This window comes from Phoenix dactylifera, unplaced genomic scaffold, assembly GCF_009389715.1.
Source record: "Phoenix dactylifera cultivar Barhee BC4 unplaced genomic scaffold, palm_55x_up_171113_PBpolish2nd_filt_p 001289F, whole genome shotgun sequence".
Lineage (NCBI taxonomy): Eukaryota > Viridiplantae > Streptophyta > Magnoliopsida > Arecales > Arecaceae > Phoenix > Phoenix dactylifera.
The window spans coordinates 40,824-53,564 of NW_024068621.1; the positions used below are offsets into that span (position 1 = coordinate 40,824).

At 37.9% G+C, this 12,741-nt stretch overlaps 1 protein-coding gene across 1 annotated transcript; it reads left to right on the forward strand.

The window, feature by feature from the left end:
- The first annotated feature begins 1,146 nt into the window (after positions 1 to 1,146).
- Positions 1,147 to 10,775, forward strand: LOC120108354. The gene is made up of 5 exons (XM_039121937.1): positions 1,147 to 1,283; positions 1,726 to 2,025; positions 2,114 to 2,219; positions 2,299 to 2,384; positions 10,691 to 10,775. Exons 1-5 carry the CDS (start codon positions 1,147 to 1,149, stop codon positions 10,773 to 10,775), a joined length of 714 nt encoding a protein of 237 aa, XP_038977865.1.
- Positions 10,776 to 12,741: the final 1,966 nt, after the last annotated feature.

A 12,741-nucleotide genomic window follows, 5' to 3' on the forward strand; every position in this document is an offset into this window, starting at 1 on the left:
TTCGATGACTGAAGTGGATGCTTCACCGATTAATAAAAAACCGGCTAAAATTTTGAGGTATTTTCCTCTTATACCAAGATTGAAAAGGATGTTTGCATCACTGAAGACGGCTTCCTCGATGAGATGGCATGACGAAGGCCGTACAAAGGATGGAATGTTACGACACCCAGCGGATAGTCCCGCATGGAAAGCATTTGATGATAGGCATCCCGAATTTGCTTCTGATGTTCGGAGTGTTAGGCTTGGTTTAGCTACTGATGGGTTTAATCCATTCCGAACGATGAGCTCAACATACAGCACTTAGCCGGTTATTTTGATTCCATATAATTTGCCGCCATGGATGTGTATGAAACAGTCTTCAGTAATTCTGTCAATGGTTATTCCAGGTGACAAGGGCCCAGGTAATGATATTGATGTTTTTCTACAGCCTCTAATAGAGGAATTGAAACAAATATGGGAGGGTATTGATGCATTTGATGCTTTTGCTGGCCAAAATTTCAAATTGCGTGCAGCTCTTTTTTGGACTATCAATGATTTTCCTGCATATGCTAATTTATCTGGTTGGAGCACTAAGGGGCGTATTGCATGTCCTTCTTGTGGAGATTCAACCCATTCATATTGGTTAAAACATGGAGGAAAGTTCTGTTATATGGGCTATCGTCGGTGGTTAGAAGCAAACCATCCATTTCGATTTTAGAAAGACTTGTTTGATGATACCATAGAGTTGCGATCTGCCCCTATTCCACCAACTGGAACTGAAGTCTTTAGACAAATGCATGGCACCAATTATATACCAGGTAAGGTCTCCAAATGTTCAAAGAAGAGGGGAAGGGAGCATGTTGGCAGCACAATGATTGAAGGATTAATAGCAGAGGTTGCTGAGGATGTTGACAACTTTTTTGAGAATGAAGACAACGTATATGGTCAGGAAAATGATGATGACTCAATGACAGCATCTACACAGAAACAACTATAGGAAAAAAAAGCATTTTCTTTGATTTACCTTATTGGGAGTATAATCTTCTTCGACATAACCTTGATGTGATGCATATAGAGAAGAATGTTTGTGATAACCTGATTGGAACATTGTTAAATCTTGATGGAAAGACCAAAGATAACTTGAAAGCGCGTCTTGATTTGAAAGATATGGGCATAAGACAAGAGCTTTATCCGAAAGAGCTTGCCCATGATAAATTTTATACACCTCCTGCATGTTATACAATGTCTACTCAAGAGAAAGATCTTTTTCTAACAGTTCTGAAAAATATGAAGGTTCCTGATGGGTACTCATCGAATATTTCACGTTGCGTGAATCTCAAAGAGCGAAAACTTTCAAATCTTAAAAGTCACGATTGTCACATTTTGATGCAAGATATCTTTCCATTGGCTTTAAGATCGTCAGCACCGAAACAAGTTTACGCAATTGTTTCTCAATTGTCATCATTCTTTAAGGCATTATGTTCCAAAGTTCTTGATCCTAAGGAGCTTGATCAATTGGAGTCTAATGTTGCACTTACACTATGCCATATAGAAAAGATCTTTCCTCCTGGATTTTTTACTATTATGGTTCATCTACTCATTCACCTAGCGGCAGAAGCTAAACTTGGTGGACCGGTTCACTACCGATGGATGTATCCTATTGAGAGGTGATTTTTCTAAACTCTAATGTCCATATTTAATAATCAGTTTGATTTTGATATTTATTTTAAAAATTTATTGTTGAAGGTTTCTTGTGCGCTTAAAAGATTATGTATGCAATCGAGCCTATCCCGAGGGATCGATTGCTGAAGGATATATTGCTGAGGAGTGTTTGACATTTTGTTCGAGATATCTTGAAGGTGTTGAAACGGTTTTCAATCGACCTCAAAGGAATTATGATATCATAGAGAATGCAGAAGTTTACAAGTTCTCATCTGGTGGAAGAGTTTTGGAAAAAGTTGAAAGTGTTGTTCTTGACCAGAAATCGTTGGCACAGGCACATCGCTATGTCTTACTTCATAGTGATATAATATCCGAGTCTCGCAGGTTAGTACGGTTACTTAAAATCTAAATTTACTGTCATGTCAGAAGAATGTAATATTGGCTTTTAATTAATTATTTTCTGATCGTGCAGAGAATTTTTAATAGCTCAGCGAAGTCTCAACCATAACATTCGTCCTACACCAAGGATTGAGCAACGATGGTTGGTTGAGTTATTTTCAGAATGGCTTTTCAAACAGGTTAGATGTCTAATATATTAAACTTTTTTTTAAAAAATTTTCTAGAGAGAAATTAATCATTACTTCCATTTTTTTTTAGGTACCGGTGATGATGGAGAGGAATTGTTCTGAGGAGTTAATAGTCAATGCTCGAGGTCCGAATAATATTGTCAACAGATATGATGGGTTTATTATAAATGGTTTTAAATTTCATACTAAAGAGCGTGAGAAATTTAGAAAAACCCAAAATAGTGGAGTAATGGTTGAGGCGGATGGAAAAAATTATTATAGTGCTCTAACAGATATTTATGAGATGGATTATTATGGAAAGTTTAAGGTAGTATTATTTCGATGTAATTGGGTGGATATAAACTCACCTAGAGGTTTGAGGCAAGATATAAATAGCTTCACACTAGTAAATTTTTCAAGATTGATACATACAAGTGTGCTATTGAAAGATGACCCATTTGTTTTTTCATCTCAAGCTCGACAAGTATTTTTTGTGCAAGACTCAAAAGATAAAAATTGGTCTCTTGTTATTAAGACGAAACCTAGGGACTTGTATGATATTAGAAAAAGGTTGGAAGAGGAGGACGATGATACTTATACTCAGTGTATGCCTTATAATGTTGTGCCAACTGATGAAGTAAATGCGCCAATGAGTTTGATTAGGATGGATGTTGAACGAGAATGTAGTTTCATAATGGTAAGTAAAATTTATCATTTAACCAAATATTATATTCTCTTTTATTATATTCTCTTTTATTAGCCCTTTATTTAGTATAAATTTATCATTTAACCAAATATTGATTCTTTTTTGTGCATACCAGGTAACAATATGCCCCGAGGGAGACAATTTAGAGATGTGGAGTTCCAGCATTCTCAGGTGGGATCTACTTCTGAGCAGTCTCTGCAGTCCCAGCAGCCATGTGAGCACCAGCAGCACGAGTCAGGATCTCAGCACGAGCCTCCTGCTGATTGTCCAGAGGATGAGCTCCGGATCCAGGGTAATTCGATTTAAAGTTCATATTTTATGTTCATATTTGTCTTCAACTTTTTAAGACTTTTTAATTTGAATAGATGGACAAGGGACAGTGAGGACGAGACGGGGACCCACTCAAGCAAAGGATGTGTGGAAGCTTCCTCCGGGTGAGAAGATCATCATCCGATGCAACGAATTGGGGCAGCCCATCAATAGAGCTGGAAGTCTTCTATCAAGCTTTTTAGGATCGGTTGCACGCAAGGGTCAACTGTGTCCGCTCAACTATACGAAGTGGAATGACATGCTTCCTTCGTATAAGGTTGAGCTTCTTAGACTCATACAGGTAATGAATTGAATTTGTTCTTTTAATTTGACACCTTCTGTATGTTAATTTGTTTACTACCATAATTTTACTTTTGAGGTTTAATATTATTATAACATTCTGTATCTTATTGTAGGGTAAGTTTGTACTCCCTCCAGAGAGCCATGATTGGGTGCTAAAGTCCCTCAACTGCAAATGGAAAGAATATAAAGCAAAATTGAAGACGGACTTCAAGCGCGAGGGTATGACAGAGGAGGAGGTTGCTCGTGTGACTCCTCCTGATGTATACCCTCAGCAGTGGAGGGAGCTTGTTCACTACTGGTTTTCTGAAAGAGGACAGGTCACGAATATTGTTTCAATATCTTATATTATTTTTATTATTAATATAGATTGCAAATATATACATTGAATCATATTATACTGTGTGCTTTTATTTTGTCAGACATATTCTAATATTAGTAGAGCTGCACGAGCATCTCAAGCAGTTCCTCATACTTCAGGCTCGAAGAGTTATGCGAGACGTAGAAATGAATTCGTAAGTTCTTTTGAAACCCTTTGAAACCCTTTGAAACTTTACTAACATATAGCACGTATCATAATATATAGTTTGCCAATATACTTTCCGTATGTGTAGATAGTAGAGCATGGAAGGAAGCCTGGTGAGGTAGAGTTTTATAAGATGACCCACACCCACCGAGATGGCAGCTTTGTCCGGAACGAGTCGAGAGATATAGTTGTATGTATTCATTTTTCATTTGATCATAATTGTTTTATTAATTTTACTTCTTTTAAAATATTAATCTGACTGTTTTTTTCTGAGAGAGATATAGGAAAGAGCTACAAATCTTATTTCAGAGCATGTCGAGGAGTCATCATCATCCGACGCGGCCAGTCGCGTCGAGGCTCAGGTCTATGCTGAATTGATGGGCTCAGAACGTGATGGTTGCGTGAGGGGTTACGGTATCGGAGTTACCCCCACTCAGCTATCTGCAGTGAGCCGATATACCCAAGATGCCAGACAAGGTACTAGCACTGCAGAGGTTTGTAGTTTGAAGACGGAGATGGCACAGATAAAGCAGTCATATGAGACAAGGATAGAAGAGATGAGGCAGAGTCATATGACTGATATGGCGGAGTTGAAGCAAAGCCAAGAGTTGAAGATACAATCTTTGCAGGATCAGCTTGACCATATTTCATCCTTTTTGCAGAGATTTGCTCCTCCGGTACATAACTAAATCTATTTGAATATTTTATGTAATTATAATGTATTCTTGTATGAGCGTGATGACTTTCGTATTTTTAGTTTCTAAAATATTTTCTTTTTCTTGTAGGTTGATGATACTTCATCTACTCGTAGAGATGATGCCGTCGACCCTTGATACATATCGTAGATTGTGTACTTAGGAATTTGAGATGTATATTTTTAGAATATTTTTGAAGTACAATGTAATCAAATATGATAATATGAATGTAATGAAAGTTCTTGTTTGTGACGTGTATTTTTTTATATATGTGATTCAGTGTATTTGTTTTGTTAGAATTTCATGTACTCAGAGTATTAAAAAATTACTTTTACGAAATTTTTTTTTTTCAAAAAAAATTATTGCCGACGCTTTTAAGCATCGGAAAAGGCAATTGGCACGTAAAATGGCACGCCTTTAACGACGCTTTATCGCGTCGGTCTAGTCCCAACGTCGGTCCAAGTTTGCCGACGCTTTTAAGCGTCGGTTGCATCCGCGAGGAACGACGCATAAAAGCGTCGGTATAGGTCGACGACGCTTTCTTGACGCGTCGGCCTAAACCGAGCCCACGCCCACCTGCTCGACGTGTTACCCACGCTTTGGGGAGCGTGGCCAGGAGATCTACCGACGCTTATAAGCGTCGGTAAAGACCCAAGAAAGCGCCGGGACATCTACTTTCTTTTGTAGTGGATGTAAGAAGAGCAATATACAATATCTTGAGATTGATATAATCCTTGCTGACTCCTATATATCAACAACAACTGCAGCTCATCGACAAAATAATTAAAGTATCCTTGATGGCTACATCCAATGCCACACACCAACTCACCAAGGTTTGAGCATATATAGAATCAATCCAGCCTCATTTTAGCTAGCTTTTTAACAGGATAATCTTCTTCATCGTCCTTTGGCAGCCACTTGGGCTTCTTCAAGGAGTTTGCTTGTCCATCTAGCTTGAGTTCGGCGAACTGCTTCCAAGGATTAGCATCCGCATAGTCTGTTTGTTTGCATTTTTCGAGCCATTCTTCATATCTATTCACCAATGAAGATTAGAGAAGAGCGAATATAGCTATATAAGACTATATGAAATAATCGGACGATATATAGTATTAATAAAATCATATATTGTATACCATATAAATTTTTTTTACTACTTAATTGTCGCTATGTAATAATGGGTAAACCATTTGATCTTCCTGTTGATGTAATATTACCTTATAGTGTTGAAAGGGATATCAACTAAAATCAATAGAAATCGATTTCAGTATGTTTTAGTTAAAAAAACAGCGGATATAATAGGACCTGATATTTTTCTGATACTAAACAGACATCTTGGTTAAAATAAAATGATGATTTCAGAAGATTGTAGGGATTACATATCTGCTTAAATTCTCAGTATCATTTATCTAATTGCAAGAAACGGGAGACAACTTTCCATCAAAAAAGGAACGGGAGACAACACTACACAAAAAAAGAACATTACCGACTCTTATTTGCCGACGCTTATTCCAAGCGTCGGCAAAAAAATTTTTCCGTCAACATTTGCCGACGCTTTTTAAAAGCGTCGGCTAATGACGACGCTTAAAAGCGTCGTCGAAACTTTTAACGACGCTTTTTAGCGTCGTTAAATAACGACGCTTAAAAGCGTCGTCGGAAGCCAAAAAATCACCTCATGTTAGTCCCACATCGGTGGATTTGAAAAAAAAAACTGTTTATATAGCCAAACCCAACCACTCTACGCGGATGGAATGAAGGTACCGATCGGGGAGGTTGTTTGTATTTCTGAATAGAGGAGAAGATGCAGACCGTAATTTTTTTGGCAAATGGAAATTTGCGACGCTTTAAAGCGTCGGGAGTTCGCGACGCTTGAAAGCGTCGTGAAAGAGCGACGCTTTAAAGCGTCGCTAAATTGGAATTAGCGACGCTTTTAAAAGCGTCGGGAAATATTTTTTCCACTGTAGCATAGGCGACGCTTTACCGACGCTTTGGAAAGCGTCGGGATGGTTTCTACCGACGCTTTAAAGCGTCGCTAAAAGCCAAAAAAAGCGTCGCTAATGTCCAAGTTTCTTGTAGTGCAACTTACATGTCAATGGGCTCCGTGGAATCTGCAATCAAATTAAAAGACGAACACAATGTTAGATAAAGAAGCAATACTAAAGAATGATCAAGAAACATCATATAACAGCATACCTTTATCGATCATGGTGGAATAAAGCGCATGGCATATCCTGCAAGAAAGCTCTCCAACACGATCATCGAAGTACCTGGATTAGATAACAAAATATTGAGTTCCATATAAAGTATCAAATATCCCATCTTTATTTACGTAGAGAGACCAATAACTCAAGAAGAAAGAAAGAAAGAAAAGCTAGGAAGATTGATTACATGCAGCAGAGAACGCCATTGAGTTCCATATAAAACAGAAAATATCCCATCTTTTTGCACGTAGAGAGACCAATATCTCTAACAAGAAAGAGAGAAAGCAAAGCGAGAAAGATTGATTACATGTAGCAGAGAACGCCGGTATCATGGTCGCAGCATAGGCAGTGGAAGCTGACGCCGGGGATTGGCTCCGTCAACTTCACAGCCGGCCTCACCTTGGGGTACTTCCTCTTCGCCTTCAATGGATAGAAGAGATTCTTGGAGAGAGAGCGGATTAGAGCTTCGGAGAGACCAATATGTTGGTTAACAGTTTTAGGCAATGGGTTCCAAAACCCTAATCTGGGATTTGGAAAGGAGAGGAGGAGGATCGAGGGCTCTTTTATAAGGAAAGAGAAGCTGTCAGTGATACGGATTTGATATTTCCTTGAGAGAATTTTGGTTCAGTTTAAAATTCGAAACTGACAGTAGCATTTCGCGTTTTATTCTGCTTAAACAAAAAAAGTTACTTTTTATATAAAAAGAAAGCATTTAGAAATTGCTTTTGAATTAGATGATATTTTTTAAAATATTTTTATTTTTACGTTGACCAAGACATCAGGTCAAGATATTGGCTTGTTTCGGTCCAGAAAACTTACCATCCCTTGTGTTTGGACTAAAGTCTCTCCGGTATCTTAGGGATATTCCAAGATCTGGAAAAAATTTTGTCCACTTCTTTCCTTTGAAGAGCTGTTTTCTTTGCATATCTTTGGAAATAACAGCAGATAGAGCACCTCTAAAATCTTGCTCTACTTGTATCCGAATCTGTTTAAAATTCTATTATCGAACTCATCCCAAATTCGATTAAAAATTTGTCCAACAATTTTAAAGCCGTCCCATCAAAAAATGCTAAATTTATCAGGTATCTGAACCCGCTTGATTAATCTTTATTCTGATTGGGTTATTCAAGTCAAATTGGAGAATTACACAATAAAGAAAGGAAAAGACTTTGGCACAATGATTTGAATATAACAAATAAAACTCAATAATATAACTAATAATATATCTAACTAAAATCATAATAAATGGAAGGGGTTAGATGTTCTTGGGGATTGGGGTTCAAGTTCCCTCACCTCTCTCTCTTATATATATATATATATTTATAAAATTTATAATATATATATATTGGGTTCAAATAGCAGATACCTGAGGGTCAAATCTCAAATTCATCCCAAACTGCAACATGTTTTAACTTTAAATCCCAAATCCTTCCCAAATCTTCTAGAATTTTGCTAAACGTGTCCTGTTAAGATTTGGTTTTTATAGGTTGGATACTTGAGAAAACCCGCCCGGCTGCCAACCCTACATATCCTCTATGTCAAATGTTTTCATATTTTTGAACTACTCAAGTTCAAATATTTGGATATGTACAATAACTCAAAATATCTAGTTGCCAAGCAAAGATTGTGATTACTGGGACAAACACTGGCTAACCTAATGCCAGTGGTTAGCTTTGTTTTTTTTTAATATATATCTCTTTTGTCTTCTAAGTAATTCTGAATTCTTTTTCAATAGGATCTCTAGGATTAAAAATAGGTTTCTTTTTTCTTCATCATGCAATTTTCCTGGATTTCCGCTATCCTTTGTGTTTTGCCATCGGCTATGGTCATGGCTGGTAGGAGCAATGGATTTCAGCTATGTCATTCATAGATAGTAAGGTGGCAGATTGTGGTTGACTATAAACATCTTTCTTCTTTCATTCTTTCTTAACTAATAAACACAAATTTCTTTCTACATCAGAGAATATACTAAGGATTGCTTAAGATTCAGCTGTATTTTAAAAAATTTGGTTTTGGGGCTTCCTTATTTGTAGCAATCATATGGAATATTCTGCTCTAGTATATATAAAAACTGGTGCTAAGACCTCCTTGTAATTGCACATGAATCAGTAAGTGATCTATAATTTCAGAACTAGCACTAAAAAAATAGACGTGGGTGATTATTGCTCAAAACTCCAGCTTCTCTTTTGAAGCACTTCACCTGTATGAAGTTTATCCTTGGTTGCCCCACTGCATGTAAATTAATTGGAAGGTTCTGATTTCAGACCTAGAAAGTAGCACTTGCACCACTTCTTTTTCTATAAAATAAAATTTGATTGTCATTTTTATTAAGGATACAAACTTCGAATTGATCACTATTTTAGCTATTAAGCTTTTGAAAAGCTCCATAATTTTTATGGGAAGAGAACTGAACAATTCCTGCAGACCAGATCAGATTATGAAATGGCACATTGTTGAGCTACCCCTCACTTGCCTTGGAAATGAAAATATATATGCAGGAAAAGTTTAAAATTTTCATGTGGATTATGTCACCAAATAAAAGGGAGCCTGCTTGGAACCAATTGTTAAAAAAAGGAAAGCTCAGAAGCCTAGTCAGGCCCGATTTAAAGCAGGGGTCATTAAGCTGTTTTAATGAAGCTATTTCGTATGTTATCCTAATTGCATCTTTGGATTTGATCCTATATCTATATATTTGAATGAAGATTTGATCATATTGAAAGTTGAGTGAACTGAGTGTAGAATATTGTCATTGGGTGTTTGGACATTGATTTGTATCCGGCCATTTTAGTTGGTGATCCGTTTATACTACCTTTTTTCTCAAAAGAATTTACTTCTAACTATAGAGGATATCACTCTAATTAGGTCCATAATGGTTGTGGATTTGGATTTGATGATTGTGGCCATGAAGTCAGCATGTTGTTTGTTTACAATATAGCCAATGTCTAATCAAGTTTCTTTCATTGTTGCCTGGCAACTGAAGTAGTTAGGCACAGAAAATTGACACATGAAGGCATCATCCTTATCATATCGCTTACTTACTGCGGGGTTTCAGGCTATGAGGGATGACATGCTTCACCATATATTCGAAGTCATAATTGATGAAGTTTCGACTGGATGCATCTATCTCCAAGATCCAATGGACCGTTGTAACTTAATGCATAAGATCTCCACGATCCAATGGATAACTATAACTTGACGCATAAGATCTTCAAGATCCAACAGACCGTTGTAACTTAACGTGTTGTAACTTAACATGTCCATCTCCAGTCTACAACGGTACTCACAACACGTACATCTCCACTCTCCAATGGTACGCCCAGTTCTCCTAGTCCAAATTGACACCCTCTATTTTCTTCTTACTTAAATCATCCGAGGGTGGTGGAACTTAGCAAGTATATATATAATTAGCTCCCCACCTGAGAGCAGCCAAGTAACCGTCCCTCTGTACCAGTGCTTAAGACCAACAATTCTTGGCTTCCTGAAAGGTAAAGAATCTACTCCTCTCATGATCTCTTTCTCTACTCTATAATTCTTCTCTCTTTGATTACCTCCTCCATTCATCTCTCCAAGGTTTCCTCATTGGTTAATCTGGTTTCTTCTTTTCTTGATTTGGTTCATTGATTTAACTGAGGCCATCAACATGTAGCTCTCACTTCACAGTTAGCCTTTTTTATAATCATTTTATTGTTGATCTATTCTTGTAATTGTGCTAATTTTTATGGTGGTTTTGTGAATCCTTGTGTGAACAGATATAGTGAATGGCTTGACGAAAGCATGCTCAACAGCTCGGATGATCACTCGAGGAAGAGGCTTTGCATCATTGAAGTTCACTAGAATTTGGGTTGTCTCGATATTCCTGCTTTTGGTTGATAAGCCGATATTGTTTGATTTTTATCTAGTATATTTCATCAACTTGTAATGGTGATCAAGATGAACATGTTGCAATACATGGTGGAAAAGAGAGGAGAAATTTAGCTCAAACATTGTAATGTTGCTCGTGGGAGTCTGCATATATGTATCTATTATAGTAGTGAAGTACATTGACTTCTACAATTTCTTTTATGAATAGATGTATAAATTCCTCTAAATTCTTATACAAATAAATTCATGTTTTCTTAGGATTATGTCCATTTTTTATTCACTTTTTTGGACAATTTTGGTATTCCTTTTTATAATATCCCTGCTCAAAACTTTGCTACAATCGTATGTGTCAAAACAATTAATCTTTAAACATATCGTGGAACCATGTCAATATTGGAGCCTTACCTAGATTAGGCAACCGTTGTCACAATGTAGGCCCTTTGTCCAATAAAATTTGTTCTGAACTAATTTGCCTGATTAGGCACTAGATGCTAGGCTAGAATACTATGATTGTATGAATCAACATTACTTAGTTTTGAGTTCTAATTGAAAGCATAGTTTCCTCTTAATCCCAATTCAAAATTCCAATAGAAGAATTATATCAAAGTATGCCAACTTAGATTAGGCAACCCCACAAGCACCCTCGCTCAAATGCACCGGCGAAGGTAGGTGCGCATGAAACCACCTTAATGCCAGCGCTCATCCTTGTTTTTTCCTCCTCCCCTCCCCCAATTTTCCACCACTGTCTCTCTCCCTCTCCCTGCCTCTCTCCAATGCTCGCTGGACTACCATGTTGTCGCAACTCTATTAGATTCGCCATTGCATGCCACCACTTACCCAATGGCCCAGACCCCCCATTTCCCATCTCATCTCCCGATCACCTCCATCATTGCTTTTAACACTTTCTTTCCCCTCTCTAGTGTTACTGCTCCCTACCCCTATTGCCCCATCTCACTAGTCTTTGCCTATCGATTGTTGATTTCGAAATCCTCTCCATTTTTCTTATCATCGTTAGACATCACTGCTTGACTGGTGTTGACTAGAGCTTATCACAGGCTAGCCTCGGGCTACACAATATTAATTTTTAGTTAGACTTTAGGCTGGGGCTATTTAAAATTTGACATTTTCTGTGCCCAAGCATGGCCTAGGATCAGCTCTACCGCCGACCCTACCTCTTTCTTTTCTTCCTCCCCTAATCTTCCATGCCATTGCATCTCTCAGTCTCTCTTCTTTCTCTCTCTCTAGTGCCTTGCTCCCCACCCCTATTGCTATGAATCACCGACCCCCCATTGGATCGCCGCCTTGACTTCCCCTCTCCCTTCCTATTTGATTTGCTGCCTCACCATGTCGACCATCCACCAGATTTGTCGAGCTAGCAACTCTCTAGCACCTTTTCCTCTTCTTATTCTCTTGATCTCCTCCTCTGTTTCTTCTTCTTTATACCCTCTCCACCCACTTCACTACCTTGTGACTAGCCTAATCCTATCATCCTTCACCTCCTGTCACCAACCTATTGCACCAATCTCCACTTTATAGTTGATCAATCTTGTTGGTCTTCCTTTCTTCCTAGTGTTTCCCACCAGTACACCATCACCACCCTATCCCACCTTCCTCTCTTCATCAGTTTTCATCGCTAGGGGGCTCATCGAGCCTCACCACTCCCTTGTTCCTCTTTTTTTGACTTGCATGCACTATCTTAGTGGCGTAAAAGCCAATTCTATTTTGATCTGGCTAATCTTGGCTGTTGTATGCCACCTTTGCACTGGCCTTGTAGCTCTCTTGTACTGTTTCTTGATCTTTCTAATCCTTTCCTCTTACTGTAATCCTTCACCTTTAGTTCCCAATTAGCACATTTTACTTCCCCTTGTCACTCTTCTCTAATTTATTGATTTTGACTTTGTTTAGGGTCATGACCATCTAGACAAGGAGAAGACTAGTG